At 38.9% G+C, this 21646-nt stretch overlaps 1 protein-coding gene across 6 annotated transcripts in view; it reads right to left on the bottom strand.

Annotated features, from left to right (window-relative positions):
* Positions 1–21646, bottom strand: part of MAST4 (microtubule associated serine/threonine kinase family member 4) — a 308421-nt gene that overhangs the window by 20506 nt on the left and 266269 nt on the right. For all 6 annotated transcript variants that reach the window (XM_042804476.1, XM_042804477.1, XM_033009056.1 and 3 more), the window contains 7 exons: positions 20030–20115; positions 10402–10610; positions 9523–9661; positions 8353–8485; positions 7493–7658; positions 4387–4488; positions 179–301 (listed from right to left, as the gene is read on the bottom strand). In XM_042804476.1, the coding sequence (XP_042660410.1) occupies positions 179–301; positions 4387–4488; positions 7493–7658; positions 8353–8485; positions 9523–9661; positions 10402–10610; positions 20030–20115 (958 nt within the window). The remainder of the gene's footprint in view (positions 1–178; positions 302–4386; positions 4489–7492; positions 7659–8352; positions 8486–9522; positions 9662–10401; positions 10611–20029; positions 20116–21646) is intronic.

Raw genomic sequence — 21646 nt, 5'->3', positions numbered from 1 at the left:
TAACTAAAAGTGTAATTCTATTCTTAAGATGGTTTCTGCTGAAATGTCAAACCACCAGTGAAATTGCAAGCTGCCAGTAGTTCTGATAAAGGACATTTTCAAATCAGTAAGCAAAAGTCAAAGGCAGTGATTATTTAAGCAAGGCATTCATCACATTTTTTTAATGCCAAACACTTACTGTCAAAATAACTTGTGTCATCTTCAGACTCCAATTGTGGAATAAATTCTGCTTTCTGCCTCAGCAGACTATTCCAGTCAAGGCCCCTGAAGAACTGATGCTGCTTTACTTCATATGCACCACCTGGGGGAGCCAGAGAAAAACACTGAGCAAATTGTACCAAATCCTGTAACATTAGTTCAGCTAAACCCCTGGCCAAAACACACAAATTATTGTGGAAGGGTATAGTCATCACCGTAAGCAGGAACATCTACTACCAATTTCCACCAGAATCTGCTAAACCTGTTAGAGCACCTCGCTGTCGCTGTTTTGTTGTTGCCACTTCTTTAACAGTGGTGACATTGCCTTATTACCTTCCCACTTTTAACATTTATATTTTTCTGGATGTACTAATTATTATGTTAGCTATGAACTATTCAGAAGCATTAGATGTAGTAATAGTAGTCATAAAAATATCAATATGTGCATAAGATGAGTAAGTGCAAGTTAGAAAGTAATGAAGAATAATTCTTAATAGTTGCTCACAGTGAAAAAATACCGTTGTTGATCAGGAGCTCTTTTCGGTGTTTCATTGCACTAATACATAATTCTTTAGGAAATACCTTATAATTTGTCTTCTTATCAATTACTGTCTACTTGCTATAATGTGTGTTAAACACATAAATTACTCTAGTTTCAAGTCTATAAGAACACAAGGAAATAGTGGAATTTTCGTCCTTGGGGAGGTGGGCAAGGATGTTATTAATAAGCATAAAACTAATCTTTAAAACTGAACAGATAACTTGCAACAGCAAGAATTACTACCAACTTGATTGCATTGGGTTTACATGGCACGATTTTGGTAGCGGGATGGAAGCGGGGCTGCAGGGTTGGTTTCTGTGAGAAGCTGCCAGAAGCTTCCCTCATGTCTGACAGAGCCAATGCAGCCGGCTCCAGGACAGACCCACCGCTGGCCAAGGGCGAGCCCATCAGCAACAATGGTAGTGCCTCTGGGATAACGTATTTAAGAAGGGAAAAAAACCACTGCACAATAGCAGCTGGGAGAGAGGAGTGAGAACATGCATGAGGAACAACTCTGCAGACACCAAGGTCAGTGGAGAAGGAGGGGGAGGAGGTGCTCCAGGCACTGGAGCTGAGATTCCCCTGCAGCCCCTGGGGAAGACCACGGTACATCAGATCTCCACCTGCAGCCTGGGGAGGACCCCACAACAGAGCAGGTGGAGGTACCCTGAAGGAGGCTATGACCCCCTGGTAACCCCACACTGGAGCAGGCTCCTGGCAGGACCTGTGGACAAAGGAGCCCACACTGGATCAGCATGTTTGCTGGCAGGACTTGTGAATACATGGAGGACCCACCATGGAACAGTTTGTGAAGAGCTGCATGCTGTGGGAAAGATTCATGTTGGACAAGTTCATGGAAGACTGTCTCCCATGGGTGAGACCCCACACTGGAGCAGGGGCAGAGTTTGAGGAAGAAGGAGCAGCAGAGAGAACATGTGATGAATTGACTGCAACCCCCATTTCCCATCCCCCTGTGCTGCTGAGGAAGAAAAGGTAGAGAAATTGGGACTGAGTAAAGCTGAACCCTGGAAGAAAGGAGGAGTCGGGGGCAGGTGTTTTTATATTTGTTCTTATTTTTATTATCCTATTCTGTTGTTAATTGGCAATAAATTAAATTAATTTCCTCAAGTCTAGTCTGTTTTGCTTGTGACTAACTGCAGTGTGATCTCCTGTCCTTATCTTGACCCAAGAGCTTTTTGTTACATTTTCTCTCCCTTGTCCAGTTGGGGAGGTGAAGTGATAGAGTTGCTTGGTGGGCAACTGGTAGCCAGGCAGAGTCAACCCACTACACTGATACAGCATGTAAACTTCCCTATGTCCAGGTTAAGTCAGCAGAGAGCCATAGAAAAGGTGTGAAGTCTCCAGGATTGGTCTCTAAGTCAGAGTGTCAGGATTTCTAAATTGGGTTCTTTGATTTTCTGACTGCACCAGGGAAAAACTCATAAAAGCCAAATCTGCCCTGAGGAAACCAAAATCACATCTCAATGTAAGTCACTAGCCAAGAAGTAAACATTTCCCTGATCACAGTAATGGGTTATTATGTCAGAATTGTATAATTCTTGATTGGTATCAGACATTTCAAATCCAAAGTCTTTTTTTCCTGTCATTTTCCTTCTTCAAAACAAGTATAGTATCGCTTTTCCTTCAACTTGACTATGCCACTCAGGTCTCCTGAGCAAATACACAATTAAGATTTTCATGGGGTGTTATGCAGCTAGCTAATATGTATTAAACAGATAAGGCTGTCATTTGAAATGCATGGTGGAGTCTGGGATAAATGATGCAATCTTTCAGTGTCCCTGTGGGACCTGTCACACTGCAGCCTCTGTTTCTGTGAATTGCTTCTGACACTTAAAAAAAAAACCTTGCTACAGTTTCTAAACACCCCTCTGTGCTTCAAAGAAATGGCTGCCTGGTTTCCTTCTTTAGACTGCCAGCTCTTGAGAGACCTGCAATCTTAGAAAGAAATCAGCCTGTAAATGAGCTGCACAGATGCTCCATGTAGTAGCACTGACCATTACAGTAGTTAAGCCAGGCGCAATCTAGACAATTCATTTTCTCAACCAGCTGTAGAAAACAAGGCAGAATTTGCAATCTACTACTGATCCAGCCTCTCACAGGGTGACAGTCTTGAATTAACACCATGTTTACCAGAAAAAAGCATCTTGGCAACAAAACAACAATGCCTTAAAAGAGTACACTAAAACAAGGGAATCGAACTAATAGTGGCTCTTCATTCTGCTTTTGGCAGCAGTGCCTTTTGCAGCAGATGAAGCTGGTAGCAAGTGGAGAAGGTGACAGAGGCATGACACCTCCCTCATTCTTAACTTGATCAACATGGAGCAAGGGAGAACAACCTTTGCTGGATGCTGCTTACTCCAGACCATCAGCTACAGTGAAGTCTAAGGGCTGTTCATACAGGTCCCAGACACTCAGGGAGCAAGGGACATGCAGTTCACTCATCTCAAGTCACATCATCATGTCCCAAAGGGAGACCCTGTCATTTGGGACTGGGGTTATACTCACGTTCCCCCATAGTGGCTGTGGTAAGGCCAGTTATGAACTGATTCCTAAAGCTCCTTTTTATATTAGCTCTAAAAATACGCAGTACAGTCTGACCAATGGACACCATTTTGCCAGGAATTTTCCAAGTACTCTCATGCTGACTCAGCCTTGGTTTCCATTTTCAATGGCTTCCCTAGCATCCCCAATGTATTTATAGACATGTTGTACAGTGTTCACACTATAACGTAAATAACACTATACCTTTATATTCAGGCTCTTTTATGTAGGAGGCCCGTTTTTGCTGCGTTTATACAGTACTTTGCTTGGTGGGATGGCAGTTAGTGACTAGACTTTCCATGTCTTAACATTCTAAAGATCATGTGCAATGTTCTTCATTATTGCCTCTCACCCAAATTACCAAGTAAATCCTGTTCCATCAACTAACAAATAAACTCTAATTGATAAATGCACAATATTTTTGTTAGCCTATTCAGGCTCACTGCTGCTAATATCACATGCCAGGTTCTTCTCTCAAAATGAAATGAGCACAGCACTGAATGACCACAGTGGAGTAAGTTGGCAGCTTGTGTTCTCACTGATATCCATTTACTTCCTTAACATTCACACTTTTGGGTATTATTCTTTTTCATGTAAAGCGATAGTGCTTGCTGAATGAGAATGACAAGACCTTTCACAACACAACCTCAGACAGTCATTTCTGAATAATTAGTTTGAGTATTCATCACCTACCCTCAAGCCTGGAAGAACTAATTTGTCAGGCTAAGATACTTCTGAAAAAGGAACCATCAGTTCTGTATTGATTCCCCTGCTCTGTGTTTAGTTATTTAATACTGTATTCATGAAGGAATCTTACCCAATGGCTATCTGGGTCTTTGAAAATTTTTGTTTAATTATCAAATTAAGAGAAAACGTGAATGACCACATGTAAACTACAAAAAAAGGACAGCAGTCATCTTGTTAGGTTCATATTACTGGTCTGCATCTACAGAATACCCTCTGTTATAATGCTACTGGTCCTGACAGATGTTTCCCGGGAAAACAAACAGGTGAACAAAAGCTTCGAATGCCAAATATAGAAACTATTTCTAGCACACTAACAATTTAAAATAGTGCTTCCTAACCTGTTCCCAGTCTTTCCAAAGGATTCTGCCTGAGCAGCAGGGTAATCAGATCCTGGGCATCTGGAGGTGGTGCTTCATCCTTTTCAGGCCAGTTGATTTCATCTAGCAAAACAAAGTTGTTATTGCTGAAGTCTGATCACAACGTTCAGCAGAAACTGTGTGAAAGATCTCATGGTGAGCTAGCAGTACAGTCAGAGTTAAAGCAACTTCTTCTAGTTGTCCTCTGTTGAATACCAAATACTTCTGATTTTTATACTCTATACAGATTCCACAAACATATTGCTATGTTCCCATTTTCCTCTGAAGTCTCCTTTAACCAAAACAGTGTTTAACAACAGAATACAGGAATGCTTGGATCATGGAAAACTACTGCAAAATATTAGCACAACTTTTATGATGTCCCTTCTCCCTGCCCCCCCAAAATCATGGTCTAAATTTAAGTTCTGTTCCATGGAATCTGCTGTTAAGATGGACACAGATAACTTGACCCAGCAGTCACTACTTATCACATCTGTAATCCTTCTCTAATGCTAGATGACCCACTGAAGTCATTACTCCCATGACTAAGGGCCAAGGTATCAGCCTCTGCTCTGGAGAGATACGTGCCAGTAGAGTTTTTCTTCAAGTGTCATGTATTTCAGAGGAAAACCACCTCACTCTACTGAATCTTATACTACTAAAGCTTTTACACTTAATAGCAAGTTGGACATAAATCTTGCAATCAAGATATTAAACTCTGAAGTATTCAGGTAAGGCTAAATAAAAATTCCATCAACTTCCATTTAAATTAAACAATGGAAAACAGGCCAGTTTCAGTATGAATGTGAAATTTATAACAGCTTACACGGCAACTTTTGTCTGATTTTTAGCAGACAATGCCTCCACAAATGTAATACACTGTAGGTTTAGACAAAACTGTGCAGAAGTTTCTTGGGAGGTACAAGGATTTTGGCATCAGAAAAGCAGAATGCTAGGAGCTCAGGAAATACAGAAGGATATTAGGGATTTTGTTGTCATATGATCTAGACTTTTCCTTCAAAAGTATCATAATTGTAGAAATCATCATCAGAAGCTACGCAATAGTTTAATCTTTGTATTTCAGAATTTAAGGAAAGGTACTGAAATAAACAGGCATGAAATGTAACCTGTTTCTCAAGTATTATTTTTAACCCTGATTATTTTGGGCATCTAAGTTTAAACAGAGGCCTCCTACTATTGTACTCGTATGTACTAACATAACCTGGAGGCAGGAAAGGCAACCTGCAATGAAGCAGTGAGGTAAAATGAAGGGGCAAGATTTTAAAGTAGATTTTCAAGTAGAATGTAGATTTCACCCACAGGAACTGGAATAGAAGTCTAGGTTATAGCTTGGGTTCTTTAACACAGCTTTTACAGTTGAATACAAGGGGCCCATATATTTTATCACAGGAAACTTATCCAACAAAAGAGTTCACCTGCAGATAATGACAGTAAGAATGATTTCAGTAAAAAAGGATATTTAAAATGAAAGAGAAGAAACTACCAAGTCAGTATCAAAACAAGAAATTAAGCTGACCAACAGTCTTGGATTAAGTGGCAATCAACCAGTTTTACAAACATATACTTCTAAAGGTAATTTCCGGAAGATAAATGGACACATTCAAACAGATGAAGTTATATAAGTAAGTATCAGCTAGATTGTAATACATGACAATTTGTTTTATAAAATGTAAAATCTATGCCACATACAAAATGAAGTCTAAAGTACAAGTTTTGTCATTCATTTTATATCTCCTCTCCTCCTTGTCAGAGAGCATAAAGATAAAAACACATGTGCATGTGTCTGGAAATAGAATAAAAGCATGAGTTCTTTCCATGTTTTCCTGCCTACAGCTTCCGCTGTGGTTTAAATCTGATTTGGAAAACAAAGCATGAATACGCATCGCAGCCATGAGGCACCCAGAACAAAGCCAGCATTTGTTGCTTGTGTTAATTAAACAGTTGATTCTCCTTGCCACTCAGGCCTTGGCATATCACATCAGAAAACAACATGGTTATAAATCCATGAACAGCTATGATGTTGTATAAAGTGGCCATATACCAAAGGCAGCTCACAAATTCATTTCATTACAGTTTACAAACAAGTCTGGCTTTCAGAGATGAAGGAAAAAGAGATGATGACAGTGTCTCCTGAGGTACAACTGGGGATTTGTTGCATTTTCAAGGAATAGGGAACCAGAGGTGTGGTTAGTTTTGTAGTTTTGTTTCTGTTGGGTTTTCTGCATGGTTTTTTTTTTTTTTTTTTTTTTTTTTGGTCTCAGTTACTGGACCTTTTAAGCAGATCGTAAAACAGACTGGGAAATACTCAGTAACAGAGGTGTCATTCTGTTAAACTTCTGGCATAAATAGAGGCCCTCTACATCTATGCATCTGGGAAATTTATGGAAACAGCAGGTAGGATAGTAAACAATTCTGTTTAATTATCATTCAGTTTTGCCACAAGCCACATAACAATACTTAGGGTCAGCTTGCAGGTTAAGATCTAAAAGGTTATTGAATTTTAAATGGAAGAAGAACAGCTGCTAGAGAAATAACATTACACTACAACAATCACCAATTAAATCATTAACAATCTGTGAATTGAATTTCTTTCCTTCTCTTTCTCATTATTTATTATTCGGGACACATTTGTTTTAGGGTTTTATTACATCTTTGTTAATTTCTTCATTATGCCAGGAGGCATTTTCCCATTTATGCAAATTTATTTTAACCGTTTCTTCTCTGGTATAATTTCTTTACTAAAGACTGAAATCACTGTGCTATAGTGGTACTACTTTTCTAATACTGTTTTTCTTTTTCGACAGTGCTGCTTACCCATTGTACTCTACATTATTGCACTTCTGTACTTAGCAACAATATACAGTAAGTTCAGCTTTTAATCCAAATTTATTCTTATTGCTTTGACAACAAATTGCGTATTAAAATATTATTATAATGGTGGTTACTTGAGCCAAACTAGCCTGAAAACCTAGTCTACCAGTAAAGTTGTGAGTATCTTTACTATTAACAGAAATGGAAATGTTCCATAGCAAGGTAAGAAATCTGGGTTTTTTGTGATGATCCTCACCACTGATTACTTGTCCAAACAGCTCTTCTGGTGTATCTCCAAAGAACGGTACACACCCGACAAGAAATTCATAAAGGATAATTCCCATTGCCCACCAGTCCACTGGTTTTCCATAACCCTGTCTCAGTATCACTTCGGGAGCTATGTATTCAGGTGTACCACAGACCTAAAAGGAAGAAAATAAGCACGATGGTAAAACAAGATTGAGCTATGGCACATCACTTATAACTCTTCAAATGTAAAATAATATGGAAATATGGAATTCACTAGGTTTCAGTCTGCTAATTTTCCATAACAGCTAATATTTGTAGAATGACTTAGCTACAAGCATCATAATCAACATTTGCATATCTGTCATCGATGTATGAAACTGTCCTTTGCGAGTGCATCATGGAAAATATTTTATTTAACTTAAACTTAGCCTTCTCTTTACATGAAAGTTGTGATGGTTTTATCTTAAGTAACTTTTACAGTGAACAGATTGGGAGCAATGGTAATGAGGCATGCTTAAAGGGAAATGGGCCATAGTAAGGGTTTTAGCACCCTTGGTTGTACAATGCATCATAAGCTCCACAAGCACTCTGCTGAGACTTCTGAATTCCTTACAAAAACAGTTTTCCATTTGTGTGTCTCACAGATTCCCTTGCACACAATTAGGTTGTTCATCTTACTAATAGATCCTAATGTAGAAAGAAATAAGCCTAGAATAATCTGCAGGGCATCAATGAAAGTAACTGCCATACACAATTGGAACACCAATGCAGAAATAACAACAGTGTATACAGTATTATGATATATTCTGCTGGCAAAACATCACTTAATTTGAACACAATGTAAAAATGAAAAAGGCTGTGTCTTACTTGTTTGTCAAGGAATTCTCTGGCATCCTTCTCAATGTGACCCTCATACAGATTGGTTGTCAAACTCATTAGCCCCACCTTTGACAGGCCAAAGTCTGTAAGCTTTATATGGCCCATGGATGTTACCAATAAACTGAAAATTAGAATGATCTGAAGTTACTGTGATGTATGCAACATTCTGTGCTTATTATTATACTTGGAGGAAAATGTTTCATTAGCACTGCAAAAATATAGACAGTTTAACTAGTAATTTAATCAGGTACAAAATAAACAGGCTGAAAACCTGACAGTCTTATATTTGTTACTATTATCAGATGCAAACAAACTTTATATATGCAATTGCAGAACATCTTACAGAAACATAAGTGTTGAGAGCTGAATGCTAGATGTTTTGAAGAAAAAGAAACAGGCATCAAAAGACCTGGAATAGAATAAATGTTGCTTTTGAAGTAAGGTGAGCATTTTCTGTCTGTAACAAGCTAGGTCATTCATTTCAAAAAAATCCAGGTATTAAGTTAGTTAGTAACTAATACTGTACTGGCCTGAGGCATCATGCTATGAAGGTATTGTTATTCAACACACATAACTCCAATTATTTTTTTTTTTTTTTTTTTTTAATGTGAAGCAGCAAGATTACTGGAACTGTGACAGCCACTTTTTTTGCTACACCTACTTGCTGTAACTTTATTTACATGTATAGGAGTGACACTGTAACTCTAAATATTGAAAAAAGAACCAAAAACCATGTAACAAGAAAGATTTCTTGATCTTGTCAATCTTGTCTTCATATATGCAAATATCTACAGGTTGATGATACTTTGTATTAAACAGTGGTTTAAGCATACTTTGAAAGATCTTTTCCTTAATGACCAAAATGCTTTTCCCCATTCCAGCCAGAAGAGTAAGTACTTTTTTTTTTTTTTTTTTTTAGCCACTCTGATAGCCTCTTCCATCTTAAAGATGGAAAATTTTAAGGAGCAATTTTGGAAGAAATGCATCTTCTGTAACTGCAGGTAATGAAAATTCAAATATTGTGCAGAAATTGTGAATCCACGTAACATTCTCAATAAAAAAAAAAAAAAAATCAGAAACATTCAGAGCAAGCTTACACCTTTCATATTTTATCTAACAATTTTCAAGTCCTCTTTTGATTATGTTCTACATACGTACTTGTCTGGTTTCAAATCCCTGTGTACAATTCCATAATTATGAAGGTATTCCAAGGCCAGAACAGTCTCTGCGAAGTACATCCTTGCCATGTCCACAGGTAAGGGACCCATATTCTTCATTAAAGTAGCACAGTCTCCACCTGTGAAAACAGGACACACGTTCCAGATGACACTATAAATCATGATGTGTATCAGTACAATCCATATGCGCTGCAGAAAGAGACACAAACTATAGTCAGAAATATTTATATTCAGTCAGAGGATTCAGTTGAACATGTAACCACACCAACTACTATACCGAAACATAATGGGAAGGTGGGATCAAGCAGTACAAGGGTTCAGCTGGAAACCAATAAAGTCTGTGCTACTACTTTAAAAAAACAAAAGGGGGAGAGGGAGGAGCCCACTCGACCATAGTCTGGGTTTTATATGACCATAGCATCTTGCACGGCACCTCTGTCCACTGTTCTCCTTCAGCATCAGCACCTTTTCAACTTGCTTCCTGTTCCTTCTTTCTTCGTAAATACAAGTATTACAAATATCCCAAGATGTGCTAATGAAAATTTGAACTCCAGAAAAGTGAACAGCATTTCCACATGAACTTTGAATGGTAGAACACTTACAATTACAGTCTATGAGGAACTTATTCAAAGAGCAGCTATTTCCCATTATAGCTGGAGCATAAGTGTTTTACAATCTCTCACTGGGAGATAATGACTGGGAAAAAAGCCACCTTACTGTTTGATTTAGATCCTAAATCTCTATTGCCAGAGTACAGAGGACACTCAGGGGGCCTTTCTAATACAAGTACCATAAGGATTATTATTCTTTCTTGGTGTAAGAAAACTTCTTCCTCTGTAAAACAGAACAGACATTTTACCTTCTACATATTCCATGACCATGCATAAATGACGTCTTGTCTCAAATGAGCAATACATGCTGACAACAAATGGATTTTCTGCAAATGTCAGGATATCGCGCTCGACAAAAGCCTGTTGGATCTGGTTTCGGAGGATGAGATTCTGCTTGTTAATTTTCTTCATGGCAAATCTTTGTCTGGTTTCTTTGTGTCTCACAAAATAAACCGCGCTGAAGAAGTTCAAATGGGAGAGAAAAAGAAAAAAGTCTGAATTACTATTAAAAATATTTAAAAATACTTTTACAAATAAATACATATTTTTTTAAAAATGGTATATATATTATATAAGACTTCTTTTTAATTTAATGTATTTGATCTGCCTTTCACATTAGAGAATGACTACAAGCCTCATTTTGTTTCATAACCAGGATGAGTCTTAAACAACACAGATTAGTACACAAAATAAAAACGAACAACTTCCCCCCTCCAGCCAACAACAGTTATAGCAAATGCCCCCCCAACAGATATAGCAAATGCTCTTGGCTCAAGCAGATTTTGGGCATTTCCATCAATGAAAGACTTTATACAAAACTCAGCTATGGCATAGGGTTATAATTAATTCCAACAAATGCTTATTCCGTAAGTGTGCTGTCAGATAATTATGACTCAGACTTCATCCAGGGGATTTTAAAACATGTCACCGATTTCCCATTGAAGGTTGTATAGAAGTTGTTCGATGGGGTGCCTCCCTCATTGCCAGGTGCAAAACCTTCTGTTCTTGTTCAGTCCTTGACATAAGCATTGATCCATATCAGGGGTAGGTCACCAGTAGGTAATCCAAAACAAAAATCACTGTGTTAACTACACGGTAATAAGGGATTAAGATGTATTTTGACATGCAGAATTTCCACTGGGCTACTGGATACAAAGTTTCCGGTAGACTTGGTTAGATAAGGTCAAGGCAGTGAGGGAAGCAAAGTGAAATAAAACCTTACATGGACAAACCTTTTCTTTCAAGGTTCCAGAGAAGGAATCACCCTGCTGTGAAACACTGACCCAGGACATTACTACTGCATTTATCAAAATCTCTTGAGGCAAATCCTGAAAACCTTCACCTTGCTTGAAATCTACTTTGTATCATTTAATGCATATAGCATCTCCAGTATCTAATCACCACAGTAGTGGGTGTTTATGGAAACAAAGGACTAAAAGGAGAAAATAGAGGGGGTGGGAAAAATGGGACTCAATTATGTAGTTTTGAAATTCAATTTATTGTCCCCATGAGGTCCAATCATCAGCACAGAATTATCTGTTTAAACACAAAAAGTAATTCTTGCCTTACTATTAAGATTTTCCCACAGCTACCAAAGTTACAGGCACTCAAAAAAATCAACATGTTTCTGCTTTCCTTTGTGGAGGAAACTTCTTCTAGACAAGAAAGTTTCTCTTAGTGATTCCAAAAGCTCATTAGTCCCTTGCTCTTGTCTGAGCATGGGGCAGGTAAAAGACATTACACTATTATGAAAGTAGGGCAAAACCACCTTGGGCAAAATGCAAGACAAACCCCACCCTTCATGCCTCCTACTAAGTCTGACTTCGTTCTGCCCCTCCCAAGATGGAATAAAGACTCAGTTATTCAGCTCTCATACTCCTGCTCCTCCCTGCTGGCTTCAGGCCTTTTGCTCTCCTGCACCTCTTCCTACCACTCCCCTCATACCACTCTCTCTCCACCCCTTCATTACAACCTTTTTCCTTTGTTTTCTTCCCCTTACATTCTGGTTTTCCTCTGTTTTGTTGCTATCTCCTGTCAGTCTGTTCTAGCTTCTTAATCTCCCATAATTTAGTTTTTTTCTTTTCCCTATTTCAGTCCCCTTGTGATCTGGTGCATAGAAAAGTGAGACCTTCCAGGCTGAAGCCACAATCCTTCAGAAAAAATGAAGTTATATGAATGAACTGAGGACTGCCTGAGGACTCAGCATGCAGATCTTTCTCAGAGCTTTAATGTGGATAGTGTGCCAAGATGAACTACTGAAAGACAAATGTTAACCAGAGAATATTACTACAGCATCTTAATAAAACCCCTCTACAGATCACGTGCATCTGTAGGATCATTACTACAGTATTTAAAGACGAAGACCAGTAAGTTCTAAGGGCTATCTAGTCCAGTAAATATCTGGGATATGGTGGCTGTGTCTCCCCAGCTCTCTAAATTGCCTTCTCCAGTCTTTAAGTCCCAAGCAGGTAACTGTATACATGCATACACTGTTTATGCTCTATAAAGTGCTTTTAAATGATCTTCAACATATTTTAAATGATCTTCAACATATAAAAATGTCTAACATCATTTATTCACATCCTCTGATCACAGTAACCTCAGCAAACAGCATTTATGTTTTACAAAGAAAACTATGCCCTAGCCAGCAGCATGTTATTCCTGCAAAAGAACTTTCTTCCTCCAAGACACTCCCAGATCACAGCAGTGAAGCCATTTCATCAGTCCACCAGTACACTAAACTAAAGACACTGCAAAAATTGCACTGGGGACTGCCTGTGACAGCAGTGTTAGCTCCCACACTTTGAAAGACCAAATGAGAATTTGCTGAAATGTCAATAAAATGACAGATAGAAAATGAAATCTTCCCAAAGATAAACAGTTAAATAAAAATTAATAAATAGCCTGGAAATTAAAAAAAAAAAAAAAAAAAAAAAAAAAAAAAAAAAAAAGAAGAAGAAGTTAAAAAAAGAAAAACAGGAAATCTTCCATGTTTCTGCACATAAGTAGGGCTTCAACTTAATCTAAATAGAAAGCTTGGAGTAAAGTACACATCTGCTGCAATTCGACTGGTAATTTTGAGGTAAAATGATTGGAATTTAACAACTTTGTCTTGGGTAATTTTGAATCCTGATTTGCCATCCTTGAAGTATGCTTCTGTTATTGTACAACTTATTGTGCAGATTGCTTGAAGCTGTCATCTTGCTACATTCTCCTAATCCTGGCACTGAACTTGCACCTTGTTTTTTGCCCCCACAAGCACACTTTCCCACATCTATCTCTATTCTTTATTTTTTCAGAATGAGACAGCTGGAGCACTAGGCAGAAACACGTCTTTGTTTTGTATGTGCTTTCAAGAGAAAACAAAATACCTTAGCTCCTGGTTTCTTGGCCATGATCATTAAATGCTGCTCATGATTTTTCAGTGCATTATAAAGACAATTGTAAATATAAGGATTCCTTTAACACAAGAGCAATGTATTAAGATCATCTGGGCCATCCAATTGCCCTGTTGGTCCATTCAATGACAATGCTATGTCCTGCCTGCGTACAAAGACACAATCAGAGTGGTGGTGTTGCAAGCTCCTATGGTTTCAAATGAAGAACTTGCTCTCCTACTGTTGTGGTTTGAGCCTGGTCGGCAGCCAAACACCCTGCAGTAGCTCACCCACCCTCCCCCCCTCCACCTGAGAATGGAGGAGGGAATTGGAGGGGTAAAGGGAGACTTGCAGGTTGAGATAGAAACAGTTTAACAATCGTAATAAAATTAAAACAATGACAGCAATAGGAAATATAAACAGACAATGCACAATGTAATTGCTGACCACCCGCTGACCAATCCCCAGCCCATTCCCGGCCAGCGACCCCGAGATACCAAGACCCTGCAACTGCAATCCTGGAAGTGAGACAGAGAGAGCCCCTTCCCGACCACCCCTCCTCTATACAGTGAGCACGACGTGCCATGATATGGAATATTTCACTGGCCAGTTTGGGTCTGGTGCTGTGGCCGTGCTCCCTCCCTGCTCCCTGTGCCCTGGCGCACGGGCAGGACGTGGGGAGTCGGGGAGTCCTTGAAGTCTCGGTAGCAGCTGAAAACACCAGTGTGCTACCAGCATTCTTCCCATACCAAACCCAAAGCTGAATCCAAAACACAGAACTGTTCTAGTTACCAAAAAGGAACATTAACTCTGTTCCAGCCCAAACCAGGACACCTATCTCCCCTCTTTCTGTTTTCATAACATGGTGACAAGAGATTTCCAAAACATCCTCTGATTTCACTGTATAGATCTCAACAGGCACACAAGTGCTCTGTATTTTACTGATGCTGTATTTCAACATAACAGAAAAGTTTACTTTTCAAGAGAATTAAAAAAAAATCATAAACATTGGCATTGTCTAAACATTACCTTATTCTACTTCAAACATAAATCTCAGCTTGAAAAAGTATCTCTGAAATACCTTCAGCTAGGCACAAATATAAGGTATTGTGCACATGTGTTAAGATGACCAGAAAAAATGATAAAACATTTAACCAGGTTCCTGAATTGCTCTTACTTAAATACTGTGCAATCTGTCCTTCCAATCTCACAACCAAGATTCCTGGTTTTTTCTCTAAATTACTTACAGGCTTCAGGCCCAGTTTACAGCTCTTCAGTAAGTTCAACTTTCAGAGTAATTTTACAATCTAGACTATACTCAGTGCTTGAGGCTAATGTAGCTGTGTCATTTGCTTTGACCCGATTCTCTAATTTGTCAAAGGACCTTGAACTCCCTGTGGAAACACAGGTATTGTACTTATTGCTTGAAAGTTACAGCTGATCACCAGGAACTATGTTTCATTTTCACAAGCAATTTCCTGAGAAGAGTCTGCTAAATTCTGTACTACCCTGGAATTACGTTTGAAGTTGCCTCCAGTGAAGAGGAGCCACTTGTGAGGCTGTGATTTGTTACAGCAATATGGTGAAATTTAGGGATAGTTCCTTAAGATCAGGATTTACAAGCACCATTGCACCACATCCTAGCTAGGCAATGCCCATGACCAGAACAAACTTATTTGGGGGCAGGTGGAAATGCTGCCTAGAGCACTGGAGCGTTCCTGACATGAGCATCCTGTGCTTTGTGGGTCTTCAGAGCCCTGGGACAATGTGCACAGCCCCCTCAGCAATATTTTAGGCTAAACCTAGTCTGCCTAGAAACAAATGAGAAGCTGGCCATCTAAAGAAGAGAACGCAAATGCTGTGATCCTTCTCTCACAATTGGGACTAGTCCTAGTTGTTCCAGTATGTCACAGCCTTTGACTAATAAAACCACCTCTCCATACATAGCAGTAGCAATGCCTGCTGTCTTTATGGCAGTGCTAGTAAACACAGATGCAAAATTATGAAGCTGCTGTCCCAATCTCCTATGAGTAAACTGTTCTGTATTTGCAAAAGAAATACTTGAGATATTGAGCTCCTCACCAGTTTGTAGCACACTGCACATTCAGGAAGGACAGAATTCAAGACCTTCAACATAGTAACAACCTTTCTCTACCACCAAGAAGATTGCAGTAGCTGCCAATATCAGCTACAGAAGAAAGATAAGGCACTTGGCCTTTGTTGTACTGGGAAGGAAGGCTCACTCCAGGGCAATAAGGCACATGAGTTTAAAGTTTGCAATTTTGAGTAAGTCCACAATGAACGATGAATATAAGATCCCAAGCATAGAAACTGCCAGCCTCAGCATCTACTTTTTAAACATCTCTTTAAAGCTATGTGCTTCTTGGAATCAAAGCCTCTTACTCTGCATAGACCAGTCACCCACAGGGGTGAACAGAAAAGAAGGAATGGAATACAGCTTTTTAGATCTGTAGTCCATTCAGAGCTGGTGCTACTTGAGAGAACCTACCTCCTATACCTTTCCACTTCTGAACAGGTAGCTGCCAGGCTGATGATGAATTAACCTGATTGACAGGGTGTTATTCTGCAGCTAGGTAACTTTTAGTTCTATTCCCAGCACAACTACACATGAGCAAGTACTGCCAACTGAGTGCAGAAGTGACAGGAATAAGTACTCACAGGTTAGGGGCAGCAGCTGATCAAGCCAATACTGTTTCAGAGCTTTTAAATTTATCAGGCAACATCATTAGCCAGTATGTCATATGCATACTGACATTATAATCTTTATAGAAGTAAAAGCATTCTAGGCAGTCACAAAAGTGGTATTGTGTATTTTCTTTAAGCAGATGCAATTGGACATTAGTGAAGAGCAACTGAACTGACATCACTTGCTTCCCTGAAATCAAATGTAATCTTTGTTTTGTTGAGCTGGTTCAGGAAATCAGGCTGATGACAACTTGAAGAGATGAACTACTACTACCTGATACCTCTTGCAAACTGGACTATGAGAAAAATATTGCTGTGATTGCAGTAAAAGTTTAAAACTTGAGAAGTATGAAAAGTTTGGGTTGGCTGAATAAAGTCAGATAGACAGCTTGTGAAACCATTAATGACTTGGCCAACATCCTACATGTTTACTGATTCACAGCTTGTTTAGCTTCTTGTATATTCCTAGCCATTCCCCAAAAGCCTGATACACCTCATCTACTATACAGTCATTTAATTGCACTACAAATGAGTTTACCCAATCAATTAAGAGCAGAGAACTGCTAAGATGTTTACTCAAACCTTCACAAAACCAATAGTTTATATTTAAACTCATCAAGTTTAACGTATCTGACAAATCTCTGCTACAGCATGCCAAGACCAACAATTACCCTGTCAAGCAGTTAAAGCTTTCCATTTCACTAATGAAGGCAAAACCACCACAGCAAAATCAAAGAGAGAAGAATGTATGCTTTTTTTAAAATCGGTTCAGAATGAAACCCTCCGTTATAGCCTCAAAATAAGTAAAATATTACAATTGCATACTGAATCTTTAAGTTCCAGCACAAAACATGCCCACTGATATATTTTTGAGAATAAATCAATGAAGCACAGGAAGAATTCACATATATTTAGGTTATTTAATAAACTTAATGGCCTGGAAAAACACGGAAGCGAAAAAAAATAATCTTTGTAGCATAACAACAATAACTTTTATTTCATCTGCTTATACTTGTAAATAAACTGCAATAAATGCCTATGGGGCAGTTTATTGCTTTGCATTCACAGATGGAACAGGTATTATTGATTTATTACACTCCATTTTGAACTTATAAAGCATTTAGGCTATCATTATGTGTTCCCCTTAAATTTGACCGTAACTTTTGTATAAATTAACCACCAGTCATATTGGTGCCAACAGAAAAAAAACACTTCAATAAAGATCAAAAAATGGTCTGTCGATATTCTGGTCCCATTTTTCTGACATACCACAGTGGAGATCTTCAAGAACACAGTTTTGAAAAAGTGATATCCTTGAGGATTTAGGAGCACATGCCTCCAACTTACAGTAGTTGGGGGGAAGTGACTAGGTGCTAAAATCACTTTTAGAAGTGAGTAAATACCTTCTAGAGTTTGTCTCACGGATCACTGAGTGTGTTCCTTTCCCACTACATTAACTAGTAAGGGGCTGTACCTTTGTTTTCTTTCTTGTTCTTGATTCTTCTTCTAAGTAACTATTTAAAACAAAAATCCAAACCAATAAAATCTATTTTGTTATTGTTTGCTTAAGGATGGAAGCAAAAGGACCCTACTAAACTGATGAGATTTTCAATTTCCACTTCTAATACTACCACAGTACAGCCCACCAGCCTTCCCCTATTTTAACATTTGCTAAAGACAATAATGATTCATGCAGAATCCAGATACACTCCAAGCTGTTTACGCTCTATCAGCTCTGCTTTTCCTCACAAATTTATCAGGGTCTCATCCAATTTTTACAACATTTATATTGCCAATTTTGCATATTATTGGCATTAAAATGGTGATTCATAAGTATTAATTTTCCCTGCCACAAACATGAGGAAAAAAGAAATCTGACATGCCTACATCGTATGTGCCATAAAAAGCCATGGCTTTTCATCCTTTCTTTTCCAGTTTTTCAGTTCCCTAATTGTCTCCAGTTTCAAATGGACAGTTGTCTCCAATCTGTATTTCTTAATGGCTCATCAGGTGTCCTTCTGACTGTAAGACCTATGGAGCAAGAGGCACAGGTCTACCCAACCTCTGACTTTAGGTGGCCAGCCTTGCATTGCTGGTTGCAGCATGCCCTTCTGCAGCTGCTCCCTCCTCTCCCCATCCCTCAGCATCCCCAAACCGCTGGGAAGCTGGGCAGGTGTAGTGACCAGACACCCTTTTCTCAGATGAGGACCCACCCCCCAGGGTTGTTCTTACCCTCCCTCCAATAAGACAAAGAGGAAATGGAGTAGGAGATGAAAGGATGAATGGAGGGTATTAAGCATCTGCCAAAGGAAGGAGAATATGATGCAGCCAGGGAGGGGAGCAGCAGCTACTGCTAACTGCTGCAAGAAAGGCTTTTGAAGTCCTGAGGTAATTGAGAGAAACTGGCATAGGGTTAAGTAATGAGTTTGCCTAGGGAGAAATTCTGAGAAAATGAATTGTGCAGAGGTCGACTAGTGAGAAGTTGTATTTGGATATTTACATAAAACTGTAATGCAAATTATGCTATTTCCTTCATGCTTTTGGCTGAGCTATGTAAGCAGGTCTGGACACAAATAACAGCTTCCACACGTTATCATGACTAACAGTACTAGGCAGTACTAAATGCCTCCCATCTCAGCGCTCAGGGTTACCTTTAGCTAAATATGATCAGAATACTACTGTGCCCATCCGCCTCAGGTCATTAAAACCGCATGCAAAACTCCAGTGGGTAGATAGAAGACAAAGCACCTGCAACGCACAAGGTCTCTTCAAAGAACGCTCAGTCCTCTCAGGTTTCTGCTGCTTCCTACCTCAAGGGGATGTAGTGCAGAGTAGAGCCAGTCTAATGGGGTCTGTGCTAGAGAGCAGCACAGCGCTCTTCATTGTTGGGCTGTGACACAGTCTCATTTGGCAATGGGCTCCTCACCTCAAGACACAAACACCTTTTTTTGAGCTAATATATCCCTCCTGGTCCTGCGGGTTACACAGACCAACAGTTCCTGTCTTGACACATCTCACTGCAGAGGAGCAGCCAATCAAGGGTCTAACAGATAGTACCTGACCCGAAAAGGGGACTGAAGACAAACTTCTGCCTGCTGATAGACACAATCCCTGCACGGTACTTCCGGAAAACATCTCATGTTCATTTAAGGCCCAGGCTAGCATATTTTTTTATCAGTCTTCTAGGGTATCTCCAGATGATTCACTTACTACTGGGCAGTAAGCTGTGCATTGTCCAAGTATCCAAAAATAACCAAGTAACAGCAATTCCTTAAAAGCTAACTGGTTACAATTTAAGGATAGAATAGTGTCCACGGAGAAGCAACAAAACAGTGTTGCCCTACTTAAGGAAATTTGCTTCTACTTCACCAATACTTCTAGGTCAAGTAAGCATTAATTTTTAACAATCTGTCTCCCTACAAATGCAGTTTTATTCTGTTTCACATCTGCATACACACAGGCTGTTTCCAGTATCATAAAGGTGGCTTTAAATCTGCCATTTATTCAGATTTCTTCTTTGGCATTACATGATACCTACTTCTGAAATATCTTTGTGATGTAATATTCAGTATTTTAATTTACTGCAGCACACAGTAATTCATTATTACCTAGCAGCCTTTCCAAGAAGCTTTTCTTGTGAACTTCAAATATTAGCAACAGAACAGGAAAGCAGAATAAAAAAAAGCAGCACTGCAAACCAACTCTCTCACATAAACGTCTCTGCAATAAGAAATAATGGGAAGTTAAGCAAAGCTAAAATATGAAAGAACTGTTGCGCTCATGGATTACTCACCCATAAGCTCCATTACTAATCAGTTTAATTGTTTCAAAATCACTTTCCCGAGGTTTCCTCTGCAACTTCAGTGAGGTACTAGAGCTCTTAAAAGTAAAAGAGGAGAAAGAACAAAGTTAATACAGGACCTTTTTTGAAATCAGGGAAAAATAAAAAACAAACAAAAAACAACTATCACCAGACTTTCACACCCTGATGAAGCAGCTAAAAGTTCTGGCCAGTTAGCCACACAACTAGCACAGAGAAGGACCAAAGGGATTCCTGAAGCAAAGCTGCTTTTTCATCAGAAAGGTACTCTACACTGCAGATTTCTATGCACTTGTCTACATGCACAGGTTACAGCAGACAGGCACAAAGGCTTCACTGCAGTGAGTAAAGGAGCCACTGGATATTCCTATCCGGAGTCACAGACTTCTGCAAATCCCACCAGGCACTTGTTGGCCACTGCCTTCCCATTTTAGTAAATCTTACTCTGGTAATACAGCCTGGTATGACAAAATGGAATGAATGAGAACTCATCTACAATAAACTTCTGCATATTTCAATTAATACTAGGAAAGACTGTGTTATAACTTAGGAAAGACTGTGAAAAGAGACATAAAATGAAAGAGAAAGACACGGAAGATAAAAATGTAGTAATTCTGCCACTACAGAGGTTACTTTCACATACTTGTAAGCCAGCAAATTTTTAAAACTAAGTTGTCTCAAGTACTGCACAACCTCTTTTCTAGCTTTAATTTTTAATTAATCTTGAAGATATAAGTGTTAATTAGAATTTGGTTGCAGGGAGGATGGATGACAAGGGCACAGGACTCCAAATACAGTATTTCAAACCCACAATAACCTTTTCAAGAAGTTTTCTAAATCTCCAAGAAGTTCTACGATCCCTATCCAGGCAGTTTGGTAATTGTTAAGGTTGAAAGTAGACCTGGTTGGAACATTTTCTATTCAATGCTTGCTAAAGAAAATTCAGTGTAAGAAGACTGATGAATAGGTTAATATAATGAACTACATAGGAGCAGAGAGATGATTTATTAAACTGTTAAGCCCACTTACCTACCTGTACAGGATTCTTCCTAATTGTATATTTATGATGATTTTGAATGGTGTTGTACTTTAATGTTATGCTTCCCATCACTTCACGTGTGTTTATTCCACAGATACACTTTGAGAAAATATTTCCAAATATTCACCCTGTATTTGTCTTTATAGATTTCACTTCATCACCTCCACTACTTACATTCCTTTATTACACTGCTTTATCCTTCCTGTATTTCTTTAACATTTGCACAACGCAAATAACTTTACAATTGCAATTTCTTAGCTACTGCTAAGCCAGTTTGCACCTTGGATTCTCCTAAGCACTTCAGCAATTCCTTTAAGTCTTCTAGTTATTCTTTCTGTCTTTTCTTCAATTTATCTATCTCCTTCCACTAAATACTGCTCAGGTCTAATACAGTATTTTCAGTGAAAACGAATGAAAGCAGCAGAATAAGAAACACCCTTTATGTCACAACTTTTGAAGCCTTTATGGGTGGCATTTTGCCAGAAAGTCAGAAATTGTCTCAAAATACGACACATACCAGAGAATGATATCTTTTCTGTAGCATATCAGAA

The sequence above is a fragment of the Tyto alba genome, unplaced genomic scaffold (assembly GCF_018691265.1).
Source record: "Tyto alba isolate M040663 unplaced genomic scaffold, T.alba_DEE_v4.0 Super-Scaffold_42, whole genome shotgun sequence".
Classification (NCBI taxonomy): Eukaryota; Metazoa; Chordata; class Aves; order Strigiformes; family Tytonidae; genus Tyto; species Tyto alba.
This window is presented reverse-complemented; position numbering and strand designations above follow the sequence as displayed.